The following is a 26,140-nucleotide window of genomic DNA, read 5'->3' as shown; positions in this document are numbered from 1 at the left end:
TGAACCCTAGGAGCTTTCAGAAACGGGACCTTGGGAACTGTTGTTCTGCCAAGCAGCCATTTTATTTTATTTTATTTTAAAATTATTTATACATTTCAAGTTTATACCTTTCACTAATTTTATACATTTCACTAATTTTTTCAATCATTTTGACATTTCAAAACTTGACTTCTTTCCCCCTCTTTCTACGGTTCCTTAAATTTGTTATTAATATTGTCTGCATATCCAGATTAACTTAATTTGCTCATTTATTCACCTTCTTTAAATATATACTGTTATGACACTGAAGGTTATTACAATAATCACGCCAATGTTTTTATCTGTGTATAATTTATCTCTAATTATTCAATAAACCATTTCCATTCTTTTATTTAAAGAATTGTTAACTTGATTTCTTATTCTTCCAGCAAGTTTCACCATTTCTGCATATTCCATAAGTTTTTGCATCCATTCTTCCTTTACTGGAACTTCTGCTTTTTCCCATTTTGGGGCAAGTAATATTCTTGCTGCTGTAGTAGCATACATGAATCAGTTTCTATACATTTTAGGTAGTTCTGTCACACCAAGCGGCCATTTTAAGCATTCTACCATTTTAAGCATTAAGGATTTGAAGCTACCTGGGCCCCTAAGCTCAGCCTTGGAGGCCCTGCTGCCTGGACCACCACTAAGTTCAATGAGATTGATACATACCAGGGTTAGGACCTTTTTCGTGGTGGCCCACATTTGTAGAAGTCTCTCTATCCTAAAGCTCTGATTGGCCACCTCTCTTACCACATTTAAGTGGACCCACTGACTTAAAACAACAACAACAAACTGCCAAGCACTTTATTTATTGAAGGACTTATATACCACACTCTTCATAAAATATCAGGGAGGTTTACAACAGTATGTATACTATAAAATACAAAAACCATTTAAAGCAGAACACAGTAGTCATTAAAATGGCTGGCTAATAAAAAGGTTGTAAGCAGCTGCAATAGGCCTTTTGGCATGAAACTGGTTTTATTTGTGGCCCCTTATGTATTATTGCACCTGATACTGTTTTAGTTTTAAGTTTTAACTTCCACACTGTGAAGGGCCTTGAGAGGGCTTTTCCAACAAGGCAAGGTATTTATAAATTGTGCAGCAATAAATTGTAATAACAGTTTAATAGGGAAGCTCCTTCACAAAGCAGCCGTTCCCAGGATTCCTTGGGGAAAGCCCGTGACAGGATAGTGCTTTAAATTTTACCGTGATCATGCCCTAAAGCTAGACGTCGTATTTATTTAAATTGAAAGTCGAGTTTCACAGGGCTCCAGACTCCATGCCTGATAACCAGACTATTCTGTTGACTGGCAGTCCTGAGGCTACTGAGATGGCAAATAGCCCTGGGTGTCCTGTTACAAGATAATTGACAGATGTGCTGTTTATGGGCGATGCCCCTTGTGTTTTCTTGCCTGTAAATTGCTCCAGAGCCTGACGTAGTTGTGCTTGTGCTTGTTTTTTAAAAAACAGGTCCTGCAAACATGTTGCAGCTCCTGAACTGGATGCTGGCCATTGCTTGCCAGCAGGGCCACCTGGACATAGCCAAGCTCTTAGTGCTGACATACAAAGCAGACCCCGACAGCTATGCCTTGAGAAAGAATGAGTTTGCAGCTCTGACACGATTGCCACTCTATGCAGCTATGAAAGCAGGTACTGTATGTGAGTGTGGGGTCTGTGGTCTCCTTTCCCTTTTAAAAACTTCGCATTCTCACTTAGGGGCAAAAGTAGAAAAGGCTGGCGTCTCGGACTGCAAAATGGCACCATTCCGCACTGTATTTGACACCTAGAGGTTTCTTTTTTTATCAACGAGCCTCTCAGCTGGTGTTTTTTAATTACCTGGCTGTCTTCACATGAGACATTTAAAGCACATAACTTCTCCCAAACTGTAGTTTGTGAAGGGTGCTGGGAATTGTAGCTCTGTGATGGGTAAACTACGGTTCCCAGGAATTTGGGGAGGAGGGAAACCTTGTGATTTAAATGTGCTTTAGCTATATAGTGTGCATGCAGGTCTTTGGGATATATGGCATTTTTGCTTTAAAAATAGCCTGAAATGTGCACATGGGTGTTAATTTTCTTCCCTTCCATCTTCTTTGCTAGGACATGAAAAGGTTGCTGCCTTCTTGCTTGAGAATGGATCCTTCTTTTCTTCCTACATCCTGGTGGACTGCCCCAGCACAAGCAAACAAGTTCTTCGTAAATACTTTGTAGAAACAATCAAGTTACCTGGGAATGCCCCAGCAAAGACAGTGAGTAGGTGTTTGCATATCACAAGACAAGGGGAACTAAGTGACTTGCACTTGGTAATGCTAATAGCATGCCTTTGTGGCCTCAGATACACTCCATACTTCCCCTCCCCCCCCAAAGTTTCTCTTTAATTCATTGCTTTAACACAGCGTGAAGACTTGAGCGCACAGTAGATCAGTCACAATGCCCCATCATAGGCCTATTTTTGTCCTGATAAGCTGCAATGAGTCAGATGACTTTCCCTGGCCTCCATTAAGGCTTGCAGCTTGGGCAGGCAGGCTGGCTGACTGGCTTGAGCAGGCATAGGAAACCTTTGGGCCTCTAGATGTTGCTGAACTACAACTCCCATCAGCCCCAGCACTTGTGGCCAGTGTTTGCCATGGTGAGCATCCATCTCCCTACTGGCGATTGTGATGCTGAGAACAATCTGTCTGCATGTCCGTCTGTGGTCCAGAGCAGAAATTACTCAAGTGTATTCAATTGGCATCTGTTCACATTTTTAAATCTACAAGTAATTATTGTGTTCTTTGCATTGTTCTGTTGTTTCCTTTGCACTGAAACGAATGTGACTTCCACATACAATTTCATAAGTTAAATAGCAGAACAGTGAGACACGTAACTTAGTGGTTGTCGGGAACCAAACTAGAGCAGCATGAAAACAGTGCTGATCATGATGGTTGGAGCAAAATTGCAGCATTCTTACCAAACAGCTGAACGGCCTGGACGCATCCCAGAGATTCAACATTTTATGCTTTTCAGTCAGAGTCATTGATGATTCCCATTAAAACCTTCACCTTTCTTTCACGTTCAGGCTCTTTCTGTGAACTGGTCGAACCTTGGGCTTCCTTGGGTGGATCTCGAATGGTTGATAGACATTTCCCACCAGATAACTGAGCTGGACCTCTCTGCCAATTGCTTGACCTCCCTCCCTTCTATTATCCCTTGGGGACTGATAAACCTCCAGAAACTAAACCTTGCTGAGAACCGGTTAAACCAACTTCCTGATGTCCATTCTTCAGATGGAATCATCTGCACAAAGTACGTACCATGTCTTGGTTGGGGAACCTGTATCCCTCCCACTGCTGTGGGACTCCAGCTCTTATCATCCCTGACAACTGCCTCGCTAGATGGGGCTATTAGGATCTGGAGTCCAGTAACATTTCTTGGTCCCACAGATAATGAAAGGGACCACATGATCTCGGGTATGCCTTCTGGTAGCTTGGTAAATCTTAAGAAACCAAACCAAAATGCAGCCTTGAACTCAGTGCTTAAAATCAGTGCAGTCCTAATTCATATCAAACAGACAAACAACTTTCCAAAATATATAGCAGATTTATCTTTTGTGTTTATTTAAATCCACAGGTTGCTTGAGATCGACATTTCCAGCAACAGGTTCCTTATTCTTCCTTCTGGATTCCTGCACCTTTCCAGACTCCAAAGGCTTGTGGCTTCCAAAAATTATCTCGAAAAGTTATTAGATGCGGAGAATGGTGGGTGCTTCTTAGCTGAGAATTTCTGGTTGGCCTGTGCGATCTGCCTAGCCAGTGGGTGGGAACCAGTAAACCTTGCTGCCATTCTCACCAAACCTTGTGGATTTGTGACGAAACTGTCTAGCCAGAACTACCTGTGCAGGGTGACTGCTGAACTGCCGATCCCTTGTCAAGAGTCCTCTGCCACATAGCCTACTGTGCTGTGTGTTCTCCTGCTTCTCATAAAAACATATGACCAGCTTGCAGAATCAGGACAAGCAGCTGATTTGATGCCTGTGTGAAGCCCCCCCCCCCAAAAAAAAAATCAGGACCCAGACACAAGAGCACTCACCCTTCCTGTGGCTTCTGTTCATCAGCATTACTGCCCCCAGTCATGGAAGGAGAGCATAGCCTCTGTCATGGCTAGTAGCGGCTGATAGTCTTATCCTCAGTCCTCTTTTAAAACCATCTAAGTTGGTGCTCATCACTGCCTCCTGCAGGAGAGAGTTCCATCGTTTTAACTATGCACTGTGTGAATAAATCGTTTCCTTTTTCTGACCTGAATCTTCCAATATTTGGCTTTCAGGGTCTACTGTTCTAAGAGAGGGAGAACAACTCCCTATCTGCTTTTTCCGTGCTACTTTATAAACTTCTTTCATGTCACTGCTTAGTTGCCTTTTCTCTATAAAGAAGTCCCAAACACCTTACTTCATAGGGGGTTTTGTGATCTAGCCCCAGATCACCAGTAATTCAGCCCCAGCATTCTTGTTCTATATAGTACAATGCAATGGAGATGTTTCTCCTCGTCCCTCAATTCCTTGCAGGCTACCAACTTCCTTTTAGTTTAGTTTCTCTCTCCACTCCTTTTGTATGTCCTGTCTTTTTTTCTTTTAGTTTTGTAAACCTGATGGCACAGCTAGTATCATTTATTTATTTTTTACTGACACAAGCTGCTTTTGGTAGACACCTGTTATCTGAAAATCAGGATACAGATAATTGGAAATAAAGAAAATGAATAATTTCATTACCCACTTATGACAATTAAGAACTTCTCATAAAATCTTCCTTTCTTCTTGTTCTACTTCATCCTCTGATTCTTCTTTTTCTTCTTTTTTTTTTAGCAGTTAACTGGATTGGATTAAGGAAGCTGCAGGAGCTGGACATCTCTGACAATAAGTTGTCGGAGCTGCCCACTCTCTTTCTCCACTGTTTGAAATCCTTGAATGTCCTGAATGCATCCAGGAATAACCTGAAAGTGTTTCCTCAGCCATGGGCCTGTCCCTTGGTAAGTCTGAACTGCAGTCGTGGCAGAGGCCTTGTAAGATGGCACATGAATTGTTTGGCCTGGCTGAGGGATGCCACGTCTCTTGGGCTAGAATTGGGATTCTGCCCAGTGAGCTCCCTTGAAAAGTAGATAATGCCTTGGGGATTTCTGTCCACATACAGACTTTCTTTTCCCTCTCAATTCTAGAAATGCTGCAAAGCCTCTAGAAATGCAATCGAATTCCTCCCGGATACTTTGGCTGTTTTCTGGAAAAATCATCTCAGGGAAATGGATTTTTCTGATAATTCCCTGAAAGAAGTTCCCCAGTGTCTCTTCCAGCTCGAAGTAAGTGTCACTACGCTTTTGGTTGCCTTCTTTATTTCAGAGAGTAAATGTAGATATAATCACTTCCCCAATTACTTTTGTGTCCCTAGAGTGGCAGAGGAACGTAGATGGAATTCAGTCGAAAGGGTATGCTTCATAATAGGATTCCGAACAGACCTTTTGAACCGGCTACAAAATCTAGCCTGCTAAAGCCACAATACCAGTGTAGTAGTTAAACCACAGAGCCTAGGACTTGCCGATCAGAAGGTTGGCGGTTCGAATCCCCGTGACGGAGTGAGCTCCCATTGCTCGGTCCCTGCTCCTGCCAACCTAGCAGTTCAAAAGCACATCAAAGTGCAAGTAGATAAATAGGTACCGCTCCAGCGGGAAGATAAACGGCGTTTCCGTGCACTGCTCTGGTTCTCCAGACGCGGCTTAGTCATCCTGGCCACATGACCCAGAAGCTGTACGCCGCAGCCCCAGAGTCGACCATGACTGGACCTAATGGTCAGGGGTCCCTTTACCTTTTAGTTATAGAGAACCAGTGCAGAGTTAGTGATTGGAGCAGAGGTAGCTAAACTGTGGCCCTTCAATTTGAGCTGTACTCTAGCTCCCATGAGCCCTGTCAGGAATGATGGGAGTTGTAGTTTGGCAACAGCAAGAAGGCCATGGGTTAGCCACCACTCTGAAAATCAGACTAGGAATGGGAAGAACCAAAATCAGGGCCTCAACCCAGACAGTCACTGGGTGACCTTGGACCACTCCTTATCTTTTGGTCTCACCTGCCTCACAGGATAAAACCAGGTGAAGGGAGCAGCATGTACACCTCCTCAAACCTCCCTAGAAAGTGGGCAGGATAGAAATGTAAGAAATGAATTCCTGCAGGAGGTTTTTTTGTGTGTGTGTTCTCAGACCTCCTTCAGACAGCATTGTTCCATTCGGCTCCCAGCTGTCCTTTAGGGGAATTAATTGCTAATTGGGATTGAATGTCCACTCTGGAACAAGAAATGGTGAAGTCATTCATGGTGTTTGTGGCAACTGCAGCCCTTGTGTGTTGCTGATGTGGGGAAAAGCTACCCCCTCTCAGAATGGTCCAGTATATGCCTGTATTTCCAGCAGGGATGTCAGAAGGCAGCTGTCTTTGCCACAATCAGTGCTGTTTCTGTTCCACTGCAGTTTGATCTCTGCCAAAGAGTACATTTTCCCCCATCTTGCTTTCCACTATTTAACATAAATCATGAAAGTTAGAGATTTAACATAATTAAGGGAGTCATTATTTCCACACCACTCGTTTCAGTGCAAAGGAAACACAAATTTAAAGGGGGGGAGGAGTCAGTGATTGTGGATTGTTTACAGACTGAAAAACAAACAACAACAGCAAATACCAATTGATATTCTCTGGCCTGATTCTCACTTCAGATGTGGGACAAACAAGCAAACAATTTTCACTTCTGTTTTCGTTCGAATTCTCCAGCAACCATATTTTCCAGTTAACCCCATACTTTCCTGCTAGTGGTCCAGGGAAATCATGAGTCTGATATAACTACAGTGAATTTTGCGCCATCAAATGTGCACCCTAATTTTTGCGACATAATTTGGCAAAAAAAAGTGTGCATTACCTTCAAGTAAATATGGTATGTGGGGGCTGAAGTTGGCTGCGTAAACTGGCTTTGGATTCATGAGCAATAGACAGCATAGGATCTGAGCAGCTCTCATAAACACGGCTTTGTTTCGCTGAAGGAATCAAATACATGGCTAGGAAGGCACATGCCAGTCCAGCCTTTGGAACACTAGGTGGTGCTGCTGTGGCATCTTTTCCTGGGCTTATCTTTCCTCTGTGCCACCACTCTTGCTATGCTGTCATACATTATGCTATTGGAACAGTGCAGCGCCACAAGAATCACAGTAATTTAGAAACCAGAGTCCCTGGCAAGCTTGCAGTGTCTCACCAGCTGGTGATCCAGGGAAATCATGCATCTGATATGACTACCGTATACCGTTCATATAGGAAGTTGCCTTAAACCAAGTCAGGCCATTAGGCCATCTAGGTCAATGTTGTTGACACTGTCTGGCAGCAGCTCTCATGGTGTTTCACCCAGGAGTCCTTCCCAGCTGGAAGTGTGAAGGATTGAACCTAAGACTATTTCTTTTCATAGCATTAAGCTATACTATGGCTCTTCCCCAGAGATATTCTTTGCTGCTGACCAAAAATATAGGGTCATTCTGTAGACGAAAAGACCTATGAAATCAGTGGTTCAGGGGCAAATGTTGACAGCTGTGAATGGAATTTGAATTTCCTGAGAAATTTGTAGTTCAAGCACAAGTTAACCTATTGTTGAACTAGAATATGAGTTTCCTAATTCCCATTGCAAACTACCAATGCTGTTACACTGGTATAAAGGTAAAGGGACCCCTGACCGTTAAGTCCAGTTGTGGACGACTCTGGGGTTGCGGCGCTCATCTCACTTTACTGGCCGAGGGAGCCGGCGTTTGTCTGCAGACAGCTTCCAGGTCATGTGGCCAGCATGACTAAGCCGCTTCTGGCGAACCAGAGCAGCACACAGAAATGCCGTTTACCTTCCCGCCAGAGTAGTACCTATTTATCTACTTGCACTTTGACGTGCTTTTGAACTGCTAGGTTGGCAGGAGCTGGGACCGAGCAACGGGAGCTCACCCCATCGCGGGGATTCGAACCACCAACCTTCTGTTCAGCAAGCCCTAGGCTCAATGGTTTAGACCACGTGCCACTTAGTCCATATGCCTAACCAAAATGAACCATAAGGGTTCTGCTCTTTGTTGGGGCAGGGATCATTCCTCCCTTTCTCTGTTTTTTGCTCAGGTCATTCCATAAAACACCATACCATATAAATAAGTGGTAGCCAACGAGGTGTCCTCCAGATGTTGTTGAATTACAACTCCCATTATTCCTGATCATTGACTATCCCATCTGGGACTGATAGGATTTGATGTCCAACAACATCCAGAAGGCTAAGCAAAAATAGCCTTCCAAAATTCTCCATTCTTTTTGTGAGAGGCAAATTCTGTAGCGAAATATTTCAAAGGAGAGAAAGAGGTGAAATTTTCTGATGGTTTTCCCTCAGAAAGCTCTCTCTGGCAAGATTTCAGCTCGCTTAACAGAGATTGGAACTCTACTGTTATTTCAACTTGATGGAAGGAGGACGTGGATGAGCTAAGTCATGGCGAAGTCTGTTGCTTCCTTCAACAACGTTTAAAGAGTATTAAAATCGTTGCACCCACACATCTTGGATGGCAATATCAGGTAGTCCAGTTTGCCAAATAATCTCCAGGCGTGGACTGAGATTCCTGCAATGGTTCAGGATAAGCTCAAAAAAAGTTTCTTTTGTTGTTGTTGTTTTTGTTTTGTTGTTGTTGATAATTTTCAGCTCTACCTTCATTGTGTGAAACTACTGGAACTTTTAACCGATTATCCATTACTGACCCCTCAAAACTGTCGCTCCCCCTTTCAGGCAATGGTGTCCTTGAAACTCTCAGGAAACCGCTTAGTCACATTACCTTCTCAGGAGAAGTGGACTTGCAAGCAGCTGAAGTCGCTTGATCTCTCGAGGAACCAGCTTGGAAAGTGAGTTCTTCGTGTTGGTTTTGGAGCAGTCCCACAGAGGAGGGCTCTCTGGTTCATTGGTCTTTGTTTGCATTTGCCTACAGAGCTGGCGAAGGGTGCAGAACTAAGCGGATTTCATTTTTCACTACAAGGAGCAGAGCACGTTCTGGCACCGATTCGGGTATGGAATGCGGGGACCGAAGGGCTGGGCGGGAGCTTATGAGGAGGGGTGGGCTGGTTGCAATCCATTGGTCATGGCAAGAAGGATCCAGCATGCAAATTATTATCATCACTATTCTTCTCTTCATTATTGTCCTTCCTCTGCTCACAGAGAGTTGTGTCCAACTAAGTCGTTGCATGAGCAGAATAACTTCTGCTTGCACCATGGGACTTCCACTCCATCCTGCCTGGATAGCTCAGTTGGTTAGAGCATGGTGGTGATAATGCCAAGGTTGCAAGTTCAATCCCTGTATGGGACAACTGCATATTCCTGCTTTTGCAGGGGATTGGACTAGATGATCCTCAGGGTCCCTTCCAACTCTTATGATTCTATGATCCCCTACTTCCTCCAAAAGGAAAAAAAAATCTGCTCTGCTGATTTCCCTAGCTCCCCAGAGCAGTTGTGAAGGCACACAGTGGGAGGAAAGGAAAGAAAGTTCAATTGTGCAAGCAGAAGCCATTCCTCTTGTGCATTGACTGAGACCCCATCCACATCACACATTTAAAGCAGTATTACACCACTTTAAGCAGTCGTTTCCCCTAAAGAATCCTGGGAAGTATCTTAAAGAGGTCAAGGGTTGTTAGGAGACCCCTATTCCCATCACAGAACTGCTGTTCCCTCTTCCCAGGGAACTCTGGGAATGGTATCTTTGAGAGGGGAATAGGTAAAGGTAAAGGGACCCCCGACCATTAGGTCCAGTCGTGACTGACTCTGGGGTTGTGGCACTCATCTTGCTTTATTGGCCGAGGAAGCCGGCATACAGCTTCCGGGTCATGTGGCCAGCATGACTAAGCCGCTTCTGGCGAACCAGAGCAGCGCACGGAAATGCCATTTACCTTCCCGCCAGAGCAGTACCTATTTATCTACTTGCACTTTGAGGTGCTTTCGAACCGCTAGGTTGGCAGGAGCAGGGACCGAGCAACTGGAGCTCACCCGGTCGACAGGATTCGAACCGCCGACCTTCTGATCGGCGTGTCCTAGACTCTGTGGTTTAACCTACAGCGCCACCCGCATGCTGAGAGGGGAATAGGGATCTCCTTAAAACACCTTTCAAAACACCTTTTTAAAGTTTAAAACGCCTTTCAAAACACAGGAATAAGGTGGGTCCTTAAAATATACATCTCGAGTATCAAAAGTCAGGGGAAAGAGGTACATCTAGAGCATTTGCTGGAAGTTATAGGCTGAAGGGAAGGAGGCGGTCTTTCTGATATTTGGGACCTGAGTCGTTTAGGGCTTTAAAAACACCGACATGAGCACCTTGAATTGGGCCCAGAAACAAACTGACAGTCAATGCAGCTGTTTTAATATGGGGTTATATGAGATGTAGATGGAACTCCAGCCGGTAATCTGACGGCTGCATTTCCCTGAGTTGTCTTCAAGGGGCAGCCCCACATAGAGCACATTGGAGTAATCCCGTCTGGAAATTACCAGAGCATGGAGTACAGTGGCCAAGTCATCTCTGTCTGAAAAGGGCCGTAGCTGCTTTGAATGCATAGCGTAGATGGGGCCTTGGTTGGATTCAACCCAGAGGCATGTAAAATCAACTGCCCTGTGAGCAAGGGGAGAGAACGACAGCAAGGCGATCTGTCATTGTCTCCACCTCTTTAAATAGGCCATTTTAAAGCCCACATTCACTGCTAATGATTTGCTGTTGTTTCTATTCATCTGACTTAAGTTGCTCAGGGAGCCTTGTCTGTGGAAGAAGACTGCCATAAAAAATGTGTGATGTTCTTGTAAGCATTCGGAGGTTGAAACAGGCTCTCCTGTGTTCTCCTACTGTAGATTTTTATCAAGGGGTTAGAGAATGCATCGTTTATCCTCTCTTGAGGCAGTTTCCTGGTCTTTCTATAAATGTTCTTTTGTGTATCTTCCTTGAGAAGACTGATCTATTACCGAACAGGTGGCAACATATCTGAGGCAACATATCATCTCTCTCAGACCAGTTATGATAAATTAGTTCCTACCTTGTCAGTGTCAGTAATTAATTAGTGCTACTGACATTCTGCTTTAGGGTTGTATCCAGCTAAGTTTTACTCAAGAGTAGACCCACTGAAATTAATAGGCCCAAGTAAGTGGTGTTCATTAATTTCAGTGTGTCCTCAGTGAGTGCATTTTGCATTGGATGGAACTCACTAGTGCAAAGGCAAAACGTGTCAGTTTTACTGTTGCACAACAGATGAATCCATCACATCAGTTTTGCTAACAGAAACAAACTCTTGGCACAACAGACAGAACAGTCTATTGTGCAGTGAAGTTACCAACCACCTGCTTATGTATTTGCTTGTGCTACATCGTTCCACCAGTGCAAAACATTTCACCAGAGGAGCAAGTGTGCTGTTGAGGTTAACTTAGCATTCCAGTTGAAGCAGCCCCCTATGTTTTGCGCTTTGTTTTTTGGTCAATCAACTGTAATGAACACAATGATTGACAAAAAAATAAATAACACAGGAAGGTGCCTTATGGCAGTTCAAATGATTTGCTGTACTGTTTCTGGAGCCTGCTAAAATCCTTTTTTGTCTACCCAGATCTGTAAAGATGATACGTGTTTCAGTATGTAATTTTATTATGCAAATATTTTAAACTGCTGGTTTTTGTCTATATTTTGCACAAAAAAAGTTAACTTGTTTTTAACTCTCAGCTTTTGTCAACAGTTTCAATGGATAGTATTCAACTAAGTTTTACTCAGTGTAGACCTACTGAAATGAATGGCCCTAATTTAGCCATGTGTTCATTAATTTCAGTGGGCTGCTCTGGAGTAGAACTTAATTGAATACCACCCAGGTATTCTGTCTTAGTTTACATAAAACATATGTTTTAATTTACATCAACCACCTAGACATTTTTACAGCTAAGCGGCATGCAAATTCTGTTGGCTAAATAAAATTCTGTTAAACAAACTGCCCGCGACTTCATACTTCTACATTCATCTTCCACATTTGCTTGCTGTTTGCCTTTTCCCCCCTCCCCAGGTTCCAACTTGGAGTTTCCTGAATTCCTGTGCGAGTCCCTGGAAGTCTTGTGTCTCAATGACAACCATCTAGACTCCGTCCCGCAGTCAGTCTGCCTTCTGAAAGGCTTATCGGAGCTTTACTTGGGAAAGTAAGTTCAGGTATCGCGCACTGTGGGATAGGTGGCTGGTGTCATGGAAACTCTTGCTGCTATCCCTTGATAATCCTTGAATGTTTCATCTGATCCTCCCTGTGTGCTCTGCAGAGGCAGTGTGGTGCACTGGCTAGAGCACAGGGGCACAACCTGCACCCCTCAGCTTGTGCCTCTTGGTCTAATTTCAAAAGCCCTCTGCCAGTGACCAGTTTAGGAGATATCTGACTGACTGCTGGAGGAGAGAGAGGAAAAGGGCTGACCTTACCCACTTTCCTCCCTCTGGCCCTGCACATCTCTGGCCCTTGACAGATGTTATGTACTAAGCTGAATCCTAGAATAATAGGATCCAGAATGCAGCAGTCTGACTGGTCCACAGGAGCCACCCAATCCAGCTCCAGGTGGAAGTGAATCAGCGACCTGATTGGCCTGCAGGATCAGCCAATCAGGCTTCTGGAGGAGGTGAATCCACAACCTGATTGGCCTACAGGAGCAGCCCGGAATTAGCCAATCACACGGGAGCCATTGTGTAAATAATGTATATATAGCTTAGATGTTTTGGGGAAAGTTTCATTCATTGCTACTATGAGTTGAATAAAGAGCATGAAATTCACACTCGACTCAGAGTATATTTCAACAGATTATCTCTGAGGGGGATTGCGGCACTCTGCAAAAAGAAAGAAGGTTGCCCGCCCATTAGTCAGCGTGTCTGACTAGGGCTTAATTCACACAGAACATTTAAAGGACTATGATACCACTTTGAACAGTCATGGCTTCCCCTAAAGAGTTCTGGGAGCTGTGGTTTGTTAAAGGTGCTGAGAGCTCAGTCAGTAGAGCATGAGACTCTTAATCTCAGGGTAGCGGGTTCGTGCCTCACGTTGGGGGGAAAAGATTTCTGCATTGCAGGGTGCTGGACTAGGTGACCTACGTGGTCCCTTCCAACTCTATTCATTGGTACCTTGGGTTACAGACGCTTCAGGTTACAGACACTTCAGGTTACAGACTCTGCTAACCCAGAAATAGTATCTCGGGTTAAGAACTTTGCTTCAGGATGAGAACAGAAATCGTGCGGCGGCAGCAGGAGACCCCATTAGCTAAAGTGGTACCTCAGGTTAAGAACAGTTTCAGCTTGAGAACAGACCTCCAGAATGAATTAAGTTCTTAACCCGAGGTACCACTGTAATTTTATGATTCTGGGAGTAATTAAAAGGCCCCTGTTGCCTTGCAGAGCTACAGTTCCCAGAGTTCCATGTGGAGAGGGGTTGGTTGTTAAACCACCCTGGGAACCGTAGTTCTGTGAGGGGGAACAAGGGCCTCCAATAACTCTAGGACTGGGGACTCACAGGTTCAACTCAGCCCTCAGCCATGAAGCTCACTGAGTGACCTTGGGCCAATCTGAATCTGACCATGGGCCAGGCCTAACCGCCTGATAGATTTGTTGTGAGGTAAAAAGAATAAAACTGAGTGAAGGAGAACTACTTGTGCCACTTTTGACTCATTAGTGGAAGGTGCGATGTAAAGCAAACATAATTTCGCTTTTAGGTGAAAATGGGTGGTAATTCTCGGTTTTGCCCATTCCTCCAGAAATTTCCTCACCTGCCTCAAACTTTATCTAACAGGACATCCAGAGTTTGGCAAGGGGCAGGTTGGCCAACACATTTACATTAATGCTTTCTGTGTGGCCCCAAACCCCAAGAAATTTCATTAGTTCGATCACTTCTTTCCAATTGAATTCTTTAAAGGTTTACATCCAAGCTGGAGCCCTTTACGTTTCACCTCAGATGTTTACATTTGTCAAAATTTGGTGGCCACCATCATGTAGATACCTCTCTCAAGGAAGGCTGTTGATTGGCTGGTGGGTGTGTTTGTTTATTTTTTGCGCAGTAACACCGGCATACAAGAACTTCCTCCTGAACTTGGCCAACTGGTTAATCTTTGGCAGCTGGATATTGAAGAGCTAAATATTGGCAACCTCCCTGCAGAGATCAGAAAAGAGGGTGAGTCTGCTTCCTCCCTGTGGTTTTATTAATATCAGCTGTTTGAACAGAGAGAGAATCCAAACCCAGCCTGGGTGAATTTATTATTGAATGGTGGAGAAAACAGGGTGGAATCTGTCCAGGCTGCCGTTGTTACAAAGTGGAATTGTAAACCTTTCCATGCGATCCAAATTCGGCTTGATCGGTTTGTTCTCGGGGCAACCTTTTTCTGTCATAGTTCATAAAGGTCCCTTTTGTGTTGCACATATTTTGTGTCACATGTGCAGCAGTACTTTTAGGGATGCTGCTGATGTGGTTATGGATGTTTTATTTTGCACTGTTATCTTTTGTCTGACTATTTCTGTGAAAGTGTTTTTAAAAGTGACATATCAGCGATATGGTGGTTAGGGATGGAGGAGACTGGTTTGAACTAACGTACACATTTCTTTCAAAGCTGTTTCTCCTGATGTAATGCATTTTTGCATGTTGCTTTCACTGAAATCGCTTTTACGTGCACATGTACCTGATATTTGCATTTCTGTACACATTGTTTTGTTTGGAGAGCTGCATTGCTAAATTCAAGTAAGTGTGGGTTTCAAAGGATGGCTGTGTTTTGGATCTCATATTGTTTCGGAAAGTGCATTTGATAGATTTGCATTTAAATGTGAACTGAATCGAATTTCTCCCCTACCCCTATGTGGCAGCATAAAAATACTTTTATAAATAAGTCCACAATTAGAAATTACAGTTCCTTAGCCTGGATGAATTAAGTACGCATTCATGTTCATTTTTAAAGGTCATGTTAGAGCATCCACTTGAGATTTCCCTCCCACCCCCATCATTTTAATCCAGCCTAATCAGCCCCAAAGGCTATTTGCTTCCTCGTTAAAAACATTTCTATTTGAATTGGGAATTGTTGTTCCCACCCATGCTCTTTAATTCAAGATGTGTTAAAACAATCCTTGCAAATCCCTCTTACACTGCTGTGATCAGTTAAGCAGTTTTTCCATCCCTTCACTTGCTAGGCCCCAAGACCATTTTAGCTTACTTGCGAGCCCAGCTACGCAAAGCAGAGAAATGCAACCTGATGAAAATGATTGTGGTGGGTCCTCCGCGCCAGGGCAAGTCCACACTGATTGAGATCCTGCAGACGGGGAAAGCTTCTCATTCGATGCCCAGTGACGGCACCATCCAGACCACAAAGTGGGAGCTTCAGAGACCGGCTGGACTCAAATCAAAGGTAAATCAAAGGTAAAACAAAGCTTAGACTTGGAGTGTCAAGCTCAAGGCAGAGCAGGACAAGGCTTCCTCCTTGTCAAAGGGACAAACCAAATACAGTGGTGCTTTGGAAGTCGAACAGAATCCCTTCAGAACAGAAGGGAAGCTCCTGCAGCCAATCAGAAGCCACGGAAGCTGCATCGGATATTCAGGTTCCAAAGAACATTCGAAAACCAGGACAATCACTTCAGGTTTTCGATCGTCCGAGAGCCAAAGCGTTCGACTCCCAAGGCGTTTGAAAACTAAGGTACGACTGTAGATAGATGGCGGGGGACTGGTAATCAGGACATACTCACCCCTCCAAACACATGTTTGTGGCATCCCAAGATACTCCCAAAATTTGTAATTTTAAAACATTTTAAAATGTTTTGAATGCTCCTTTGGGTACCCCACTGTGATGCCATGATACCAGCAGGCTTTTTTTGCCCTTTTGCATTTTTTAATTTTAAAAACTATGTTTTCCACAAAGGTCAACGAGGCTTCCGGCTTCCTTTTCTGTTGCCTTTCCAGCAACTGGTATTCAGTGATCAACTGCCTCTGAACGTGGAGGTTCTGTGTAGCCCTCTAGGCCAGGGGTCAGCAACCTTTTTCAGCCATGGGCCGGTCCACCGTCCCTCAGACCATGTGGTGGGCCAGACAATATTTTTTGGGGGGAGGGAATGAATGAATTCCTATGCCCCACAAATAACCCAGAGATGCATTTTAAATAAAAGCACACATTCTACTCATCTAAAAACATGCTGATTCCCAGACCATCCGTGGGCCGGATTGAGAAGATGATTGGGCCACATCTGGCCCATGGGCCTTAGGTTGCCTACCCCTGCTCTAGGCCAATAGCTGATTTGATAGTCCTATCCTCCTTGACTTGGTCCATCCCCCATAAAGAGGCATGGATGTGTTCACCCGGTGCTTATTACCTGATTTGTTTCCCTGTGTCTGCAACCTTTAAAGCTGCCTAAGCTAGTGACCATTACCACATATTCTGGCACTGAATTCCATAAATTAGGAATGTGTTGTGTGAAGAAGCACTTGCTTTTGTCTACTCCAAATCCATTGCCAATCAATTTCATTGGGTCACACACACAAACACACACACACACATATTCTAGCACTATGAGAGAGGGATGCCCTATTCAAGGCAGTTGTTTTCTGAGTCAAGTCAAAATGTGAGGGGGAGAACAGGGACAAGCAAGCTAGCTGGGAGCTCTGCCACAGTCCCTGTTTCTCTCGAATTTGTGGAGGGTGATGGGGATGGCATTAAATGGAGTTAATGCACTCATCCCAGGATACCTGAAGAAGTGTCCCCACCCCCATCGTTCAGCCCGGACACAGAGGTCCAGCTCTGAGGTCCTTCTAGCGGTTCCCTCACTTTGAGAAGTGAAGCCAAGGGGAACCAAGCAGAGGGCCTTCTCGGTATTGGTGCCTGCCCTGTGGAACGCCCTCCTATCAGATGTCAAGGAGATAAACAACTACCTGACTTTTAGAAGACAACTGAAGGCTACCCTTTTTAGGAAAGTTTCTAATATTTGATGTTCTATTGTTTTATTATTTTTAATATTAATATTCTGTCAGGAGCTGCCCAGAGTGGCTGGGGAAACCCAGCCAGATGGGCGGGGTATAAAATTATTGTTCATAGAATCATAGAAGAGTTGGAAGAGACCACAAGGGCCATCGAGTCTAACCCCCTGCCAAGCAGGAAACACCATCAGAGCACTCCTGACATATGGTTGTCAAGCCTCTGCTTAAAGACCTCCAAAGAAGGAGACTCCACCACACTCCTTGGCAGCAAATTCCACTGTCGAACAGCTCTTACTGTTAGGAAGTTCTTCCTAATGTTTAGGTGGAATCTTCTTTCTTGTAGTTTGGATCCATTGCTCCGTGTCCGCTTCTCTGGAGCAGCGGAAAACAACCTTTCTCCCTCCTCTATGTGACATCCTTTTATATATTTGAACATGGCTATCATATCACCCCTTAACCTCCTCTTCTCCAGGCTAAACATGCCCAGCTCCCTTAGCCGTTCCTCATAAGGCATCGTTTCCAGGCCTTTGACCATTTTGGTTGCCCTCCTCTGGACACGTTCCAGTTTGTCAGTGTCCTTCTTGAACTGTGGTGCCCAGAACTGGACACAGTACTCCAGGTGAGGTCTGACCAGAGCAGAATACAGTGGCACTATTACTTCCCTTGATCTAGAGGCTATACTCCTATTGATGCAGCCCAGAATTGCATTGGCTTTTTTAGCTGCCGCTGTTTAGCTGTTGTTGTTGTTGTTGTTGTCGTCATCATCATCATCATCATCATTACCATCCCCACTTTTCCCTTTCTTTCGTTCAACTGACCCTGAAGGCAAACACTTTAAGAGGGTTCCATGGCTCAGGTCATCCTTCTACTCACAGAGGGCAACAAGGATGGCAATAGAGATGGAGTTGGCACACTTGTTCTGCCCTCTCCCCCTCAGCCTGGAAGACAAATAGGCTTGCAGAGAAAGAGAAGATCTGTATCTGCTTTTTTCCTCATTGTTCCATGTGTGAGTGTACACACATGGAACAAGGACTCCTTTTGCTGGACATGGAATTGCCGCTCTGGGGCATTTTGGATAGGGCCCTTAGTCCTGTCATCTGGATCCACTCTGAATTGGGCTCGGCCTTTTGAGGCCTCTCAGCCCTGCAGCATGGTGAAGATGTCATCGCTGCAAGCTTAGGGCCAGCTCTGACTTGAAGCCAGTCCAGAATCTGGGCATCCAGATGGAAATTAATTTGGCTTATGTATTTATTTATATTTAGATTAAGATGTCAAAAGAAAACACCTTTCAGAGCACAGGTGCCCTCACAGCAGAGTGTGTGAAATTCCACAATAAACCATAATAATGCATAACATCGTCAAATCGAAACCACATTGCATCTCTCAAAAATGAACAGGGCCAGTGGTTAATACAATGCAGATTAAAGTGCCGTATGACTCAAGTAGTAGCTGTTTTCAACAACTGACAATGATACAGCCACGTATATTTCAAGGGGGGAGAGTTCCACAGACATGGAACTGCCACCAATAAAGTCGTGCTCCTGGTTCCCCTCATTGCAACATCTCTTGTCAACAGACCAGGGAACAGGACCTCAGAAGCTGATCTTAAAGCCAGGGCATGCTCTTACAGGCTAGGCAGCCATCAGTTAAACTTGTCTCAAGCTAGGTCATTGCAGATTATAGCCTGAAAATATGTTTCTCTGTGTAAAAATTCCTTTTCCGGGCATATCCTTTCACACCTTGAGCATCTTTTTACCTTTATCTGAACAGATGTTAGGCCGTCCTGCTTCGCTTCATCAACAGATTTTGTTCTTTTGTAAAATGTACTGGCTGGTTTGAGGGAAGTGGGGTGTGGGTTGATGGCAATAATGTTCCTCTCCCCTGACATATGAAGGAAAGGAGAAAGGCCCTTCCCAGCCAAAATTAGCCGTGCGCTCTTGAGAGACAGAAAAGGGCCAATTGATTTAATGAAGGAACGGGAGCACTGCTTCTTCCCCAGTCTCGGCAGATGACGCCTGCCTTAGCAGTGAGCAATTAGCTTACATTTCCTGTGGAAGTGATAGCCGCCCTTGACAAGCCCTTCTTTCTTCAGCTGGAGCATGAATACCCATTGATACCCTACTGTCGAACATTATGAAGCTACTTTGCGGGAGGGAGGGGCGGTGCACGAGTTTATTATGCATTGACTATTATCTCCATGTGATTTACTTTTAACCGCTATGGATGTTGTCTCTCTCTTTCAATGTTTCTCTTTGTCCAATTAGGTTGATTCAGTTGAGTTTAACGTCTGGGATATTGGAGGCCCTGCCAGTATGTCGACAGTCAATCAGTGTTTCTTCACAGATAAGGCATTGTATGTCGTCGTCTGGAACTTGGCACTGGGGGAAGAAGCTGTTGAAAATCTTCAGTTCTGGTTGCTAAATATTGAGGTGAGTAAGGCGTCACTACTGCCTTGCAGGACTTCTCTTTATGCGCTGGTGGGAGAATCCAGTGTACCAGTGGAGGTAGTGCAGACTAGTGTCAGAATTTCATTAATAAGACTTTGGGGCTATGTACGCATTAGCAGGGACGCGGGTGGCGCTGTGGGTAAAACCTCAGTGCCTAGGACTTGCCGATTGTATGGTCGGCGGTTCAAATCCCCGCGACCGAGTGAGCTCCCATCTTTTGGTCCCAGCTCCTGCCCACCTAGCAGTTCAAAAGCACCCCTAAGTGCAAGTAGATAAATAGGTACCGCTTTATAGCGGGAAGGTAAACAGTGTTTCTGTGTGCTGCGCTGGTTCGCCAGAGCAGCTTCGTCACGCTGGCCACGTGACCCGGAAGTGTCTCCGGACAGCGCTGGCCCCTGGCCTCTTAAGTGAGATGGGCGCACAACCCTAGAGTCGGACACGACTGGCCCGTATGGGCAGGGGTACCTTTACCTTTATGCATTAGCAGCTTGAAACGCTGTGAAGTGACTCGAAACAAAGGGAGGAAACTGTTCTCCCTATGTTGCAAGTCACATGTTTTATGTCACTGTACATGCCAGAGAGGAGGTGGAGATGTCTTCCCCTGACACACATTACCTGATTTGTTTCCCTATTTGTGCAACTTCTCCAAACTCCAATTCGGTGAAGCTTGTCATCTGAGCATGTGCTGTCATCTACGCAGTGGCTGTCTGAAATGTACACACCTCAGCTTAACTGCAGCTTAGATTTTGAAATCAGCTGGAAACTGGTTTGAGGGAAAACCCTTGGAACACTTATCAAAAGACTTCAGAGTGTATTGATTGTGTACTCTACTTCATACACCAGGAGTGGGAGCACACTGGAAGCCGAAGTAAACACTAATGTGTACACAGCCTTGGCTAAAACCACCATTCACTTTTACTGTTCCATCTTGAAATTCTAATCACTTTGGACTGAAAACAGGCTTTCTCTGGACCTCATGTACGCCAACTGTTTACTTCACAAATATGTATTTAAACACTTTCAGTCTGCAAGAAATGCATCTGAGAGTGGCAGTGTTCCTCTTGTAAACATTTGCCTGCACATGGTAGAGCCAGGAGGTCCTATTCTCTTCCTTCTGATTTCTTACTGCATCAAGGATGAGCAAGTTCTGATGGATGTAATCCAGTCTTATGGACAAGTCAATGAGAGTGACTAGGGCCAGGTCCACATCATACATTTAAAGCACATCCAACACACATTTAAAGCATGTGACTTCCCCCAAAGGATCCTGGGAGCTGTAGTCTGCCCCTCACAGAGTTACAGTTCCCATGATGCTTTGGGGGGAAATAACATGCTTTAGATGTGCATTGGATGTACTTCGAATATATAGTGTGGATCTGCCCTAGTCCTCAAAAAAATGTTACTTTTCTCCTGCAAACAAATCAGAATGAATATGCAATAAAGGAGAGGACATAAAACTTCTGTGCAAGCTTTGTCCAAAGGAATCGGGACGGATGCTCAATAAACAGGTCACTTTGCATTTGAACCCGGTGAAGCTTGCTTGGGCCAAATAAAAATTAAAAATTCTTTCTAGGCCAAGGCTCCAAATTCAGTTGTGCTGGTAGTGGGGACACACCTTGACTTGATCGAAACTAAATTCCGCGTTGAACGGATCGCCACCCTGAGAGCATATGTCCTGGCTCTCTGTCGATCTCCTTCTGGCCCGAGAGCCACTGGCTTCCCGGACATCACAATGAAACACTTACAGTAAGTACGATGTCACATTCTCTCACCCACCCCAAATTGTAAATGCCGCAAACTCTCTGCAGTGCTTAGTATATAAAACCAATAAATTGGGATAAGGTTGCATCTTGCATTGACTCGCCAGCCACCTCTTTCCAGCTATATTGATGCTGGCTCTGATGACCCAGCACTTGGAGACTGAATCAGAATACTAGCATGGTTACAGCCATGCCTCTGGTACTTAGGCAGTAGATGAATTGGGTCCAACAGCAATCCATACCAGCTAGGATACTTGCAGCCCAAGTACAGCATCCTCAGTACAGATTCTTTGTGTTCTTGATGCTAATATGTTGCTGCAGACTCACCAGTGCCTTGCCCAAACCCCTTTTTCTTTTTTGCAACTCAGTTGTATTGTATTATGGGTTCAGTGTCTTGTGCTTGTGTGACCTGTGTAGACTGATTTCTCTCTCGGAAAGCCTTTCCTACTTAAACATGCAACTTCGCCGGACCACTCACCATCATGGAGCAAGACTTGTGTCTTCTGTCTCTAGGAAAATTCCGCTCCAAACTATTGTCCTCCGAACTTGACTGAGGCTTCTTTCAGAACCTTCTTCTAAAGCCCAGTCAAGTCCCAGCAGCCCTGATTCTTTATCCTCTACTGCCATCTCCTCGTGTACTTCCTAAGAACGTAAGATGAGCTCTGCTGGATCAGGTGAAAGGCCCATCTAGTCCGACATCCTTTTCTCAGAATGGCCAACCAGATGTGTATGCAAAGCCTGCAAGCGTGACCTGAATTCAGCAGCCCTCCTCCCACTGCATATCTCTTCAAGGGGAGTGGTGGAATGGAATGGCAGGCAGATGGTAAAAATGGCAGTGTGAAGAAACAGCCATTTGGTTGAGTAAGGATATCTTATCTTCGTGTTTTCTCTTTGCAGTGAGCTCTCCTGCAGGACTCTGGAAGGCCTGGATGGGCTGCGCCAGCTGATCTACACCATCACTTGCCATATGAAGGACGTTGGGAGTTCTATTTGCTCACAGAGACTCGTCGGGAGATTGGTGTGTACCTTTCACTGCAGTAGAAGACCACGTCAGCTTTGGATGGTTAAAGGTTTCCCGTATGAGCCCTATTGAGAATGAATGCTACTGGCTGTGATGGCTGTGCTCTGCTTCCGTACAGTAATGCTTCCAGGCAGTAATGCTTCTGAATATCAGTTGCTGGAAAGTACAGGAGGGGAGAGTGGTCTTGTGCTCAAGTCTTGCTTGTGGATTTTTGACAGGCATCTGGTTGGCCACTGTGAGAACAGGATGCTGGACTAGATAGGTCATTGGCCCAATGCAGCAGGACTCTTCTTCTGTTCTTTCATACTGGGGGTGTGGGTGGCGCTGTGGTCTAAACCACTGAGCCTCTTGGGCTTGCTGATCGTAAGGTCGGCAGTTTGAATCTATGTGACGGGGTGAGCTCCTGGTTTTTTGTCCCAGCTTCTGCCAACTTAGCAGTTTGGAAGCATACCAGCACGAGTAGATAAAGAGGTACCACTCTGGTGGGAAGGTAAATGGTGTTTCCATGCGCTCTGGCACTCGTCACAATCTCCTGTTGTGCCAGAAGCTGTTTAGTAATGCTGGCCACATGACCTGGAAAGCTTTCAGCAGACAAACGCCAGCTCACTCGGCCTGAAAGTGAAGATGAATACTGCACCCCTTAGTCGAATTCTACTGGACTTAACAGTCCAGGGGTCCTTTAACTTTAGCTTTAATACGGTTCAGAAGCAATATGTTGATCAATGTTCAAGTGGGGGCTGGACTCTCACCCCTGATGTCACAAACAGCAGCTTATACCTGTGAAGGTTTCCTCGAAGCAGAAGTTTGCACTGAATGCACAGACTTTCGGATTGGAGGTGGGAGCAAGGAAGACACCTGGGTTGGTAGCTTGGTGCAGGCTGCTCAGTGTAGACCTGCTCATGCATGAATTTACTTCTGCACAGAACTGTGGTGTAACCTCATTCTCATGTAAATGGGGGCAGGAATGTTTCTGATTGAATTATAGCAGTAGAAGGAAACTTCTCTTTCCCTTCTCCATGTTAGAGAATTCCAACAAAAGGAGCAGCAGAAATTGCCAATGTTCACTTATTTGTCCCATATCCGGAACTTAAGTCAGTGCAGCAAATATGATCATCCTGTAATGATTAGGACAGAATAATTTAGTGACATTATAACTAATGTAAGTAATATAATTTTGTCACAATGGACAGTGACATGAATAACGTTTTCTTGGCAGAAGGCATACTGCAGTGGAAAGGAAACACATGATGATGATGAAGAAAGTGGGGCAGAATGAAAAACAATGCCTTCTTTATTCACCATTTCCCACTCTCAGTTGCATATTCTGCTTCAGAAACATTTGTTGGGAATTTGTTTCTGAATCCTCAAATGAATAAATGAAATACTATATACAAATGAAAAGAGACACGGCATTCAGAGCATAATTGATTTTCAATGTAATTTAACAGATCCCAAGGAGTTACTTGAGCCTCCAAGGATCCATCATAGCTGAACAACTGAACAGAAGTCAAAACGACAACGTACAGTATCTAACAGACAAGGAAATAGAGCAAATCGTAGAGAACACTCGAGGCAATGACATCAAAGACTATGAGGACTTGCAATCTGGTATTCCTGCATGTAGTAACTTATTAGAAACCAGCATGTTCGGTATTTGTGAATGTGTGTCTTTTCTTGTGTGCGTACACTTTGCTTGAGGATGCATCACCCTGAATTTACAAAAGGACTGCCTGAAACATTATTTCACAGCTTGACGACTAAGATAATCCACAGGAGTGTTATTAGCCATTCAAAGAGTTGGTGGAGAAACCATGGTGGCTTCAGTTACTTACCCAACGGAGCTTTCTCATGTGGTCAGCTGGCTAACTAATCATGGGAAACCCTGCATTGATGTCACTTATAGGAGCATAGGAAGCTGCCTTATACTGAAACAGACCATTGGTCCACCTTGCTCAGTATCATCTACACCAGCGTTCTTCAACGCTGGGTCCCTAGATGCTGCTGGACTACAACCCCCATCAACCCCAGCCACCTTAGCTCAATGGTGAGGAGTGATGGGAGTTGTAGGCCAACAGAACTAGGGACTCAACGTTGAAGAACAGCAACGTTGGGTTTCCCAAACATGGGTCTCCAGCTGTTTTTTTTACTACAATTTCCATCATCCCTGACTACTGGTCCTGCTAGCTAGAGATGATGGAAGTTGTAGTCCAAAAACATCTGGAGACCCATGTTTGGGAAACCCTGGTCTACACAATCTGGCCCTGCAGGATTTCAGGCAGGAGTCTTTTCCAGTTCTACTTAAGATATGTCAGGGATTGACTTCTTGTGTGTAAAGTGAATGCTGTAATGCTGAGCTGCAGCTCTTCCTACAGCCCCCCAATGTCTCTTATATTTTCCAGAATCAGACTTTCAGAGCTTGCGGATAAGTTGAATACAGCCCAGTGGAGAGGTTGATAAACCTCCTTCCTGTGTTGATAACTTACCTGGCGCCTTCCTTTCTCCGCAGCAATCAATTTCCTGATCGAAACAGGGACACTTCTTCACTTCCCAGACACGAGCCACGGATTGAGAAACCTTTATTTCCTCGACCCAGTTTGGCTGTCAGAGTGCCTGCAAAGGATCTTCAACATCAAAAGCTCAAAGTCGGTTGCGAAGAACGGTGTGATCAAAGCGGAGGACCTCCGGATGCTGCTGGTCGGGACGGGGTTCACCACACAGACGGAGGAACAGTATTTCCAGTTCCTTGCCAAATTTGAAATTGCACTGCCGGTAGCCAACAACAGGTACACTGGTAATTGTCGCCGGGGCGTGGCTAATTCAGGCAATTGGAGACAAACAGAGACAAGCCACATCCTCACAATACATTTAAAGTACCATGATACCATTTTAACAGTCATGACTCCACCCCCCCCAAGAATTCTGGGAACTGTAGTTCATTAAGGGTTCTGAGAGTTGCTAGGAGCCCCCTATTGCCCTCATAGATGCTCCTTTTATGTCAAATCAGCGCTTCAGTTCCCAGAGTTCCCTGTGGTATTGATGGTTAAACTGCTCTGGGAATTGTAGCTCTGTGAGGGTCTCCTAGCAACTCTCAGCACTCTTGACAAGCTACAGTTCCCAAGATTCTTAGCGGGGAGCCATGGCTGGTAAAGTGTTATCACGGCGCTTTATAGTGTGGATGTGGCCAGAGAGAGGTGGCCTCAGGTGATCATTGCAGGTGTTGGCGCAACAAACTCCAAAGTGTGCATGTCAAGTGCTGGCTTTTGGGTGGCCTTCAACTAAGCTTTACTCAGTGCAGACCTATTGAAATTAACAGCCCTTGCGTAGTCATGTCCATTGATATCTCTGGGTCTCCTCTGAGTAAAACCGAATTGAATGCCACCCTTTTGTGTCCAAACCCTTTGGATTCAGTTCAATGGCAGAGGTTGGATGGCCATCTGTCATGGATGCTTTAAGCTGAGATTCCTGCATTGCAGGGGGTTGGACTAGATGACCCACAGGGTCCCATCCAGCTCTTTCTATGATTCGGTGATGAAGTGCTGCAACATACAGGGCAGTGATGTTCCCTGGATCCCTCACAGCTCTGGTCTGGGGAAAACGCTGGTCCGGCCACCATCAGACTCCACCAGCTGTCCTTGAATGCTTAACTGTGACAGACACTGGTGTCTTTCGTCAAGTGTGGATGCTGTAGTTGACATTCCTGCATTGCAGGGGGTTGACCCTCAGGGTACCTTCCAGTTCCATGATTTTATGGTATGTAGTTTCATTTTTCACACATATACAACCTGAGCATAGGATGGAGGGACTCACGGCATTAACACTAACCATAGATCTGGTTTCCCCAGAGGAAGATGAGTCTCTAGGTCAGGGGTCAGCAACCTTTTTCAGCCGTGAGCCGGTCCACCGTCCCTCAGACCTT

The 26,140-nt window shown here is 44.9% G+C and overlaps 1 protein-coding gene across 2 annotated transcripts in view; it reads left to right on the top strand.

Moving 5' to 3' along the window:
- LRRK1 (leucine rich repeat kinase 1) overlaps positions 1–26,140 on the top strand; it is an 82,949-nt gene that overhangs the window by 31,482 nt on the left and 25,327 nt on the right. For both annotated transcript variants that reach the window (XM_053364882.1, XM_053364883.1), the window contains 16 exons: positions 1,495–1,674; positions 2,122–2,270; positions 3,080–3,306; positions 3,631–3,758; positions 4,859–5,022; positions 5,209–5,346; positions 8,814–8,926; positions 9,010–9,086; positions 12,095–12,224; positions 14,109–14,221; positions 15,226–15,440; positions 19,261–19,425; positions 21,017–21,189; positions 22,101–22,221; positions 23,673–23,832; positions 24,731–25,007. In XM_053364882.1, coding sequence (XP_053220857.1) covers positions 1,495–1,674; positions 2,122–2,270; positions 3,080–3,306; positions 3,631–3,758; positions 4,859–5,022; positions 5,209–5,346; positions 8,814–8,926; positions 9,010–9,086; positions 12,095–12,224; positions 14,109–14,221; positions 15,226–15,440; positions 19,261–19,425; positions 21,017–21,189; positions 22,101–22,221; positions 23,673–23,832; positions 24,731–25,007 — 2,530 coding nt within the window. The remainder of the gene's footprint in view (positions 1–1,494; positions 1,675–2,121; positions 2,271–3,079; positions 3,307–3,630; positions 3,759–4,858; positions 5,023–5,208; positions 5,347–8,813; positions 8,927–9,009; positions 9,087–12,094; positions 12,225–14,108; positions 14,222–15,225; positions 15,441–19,260; positions 19,426–21,016; positions 21,190–22,100; positions 22,222–23,672; positions 23,833–24,730; positions 25,008–26,140) is intronic.

The sequence above is a fragment of the Podarcis raffonei genome, chromosome 14 (assembly GCF_027172205.1).
Source record: "Podarcis raffonei isolate rPodRaf1 chromosome 14, rPodRaf1.pri, whole genome shotgun sequence".
Taxonomy (NCBI): Eukaryota; Metazoa; Chordata; class Lepidosauria; order Squamata; family Lacertidae; genus Podarcis; species Podarcis raffonei.
This window is presented reverse-complemented; position numbering and strand designations above follow the sequence as displayed.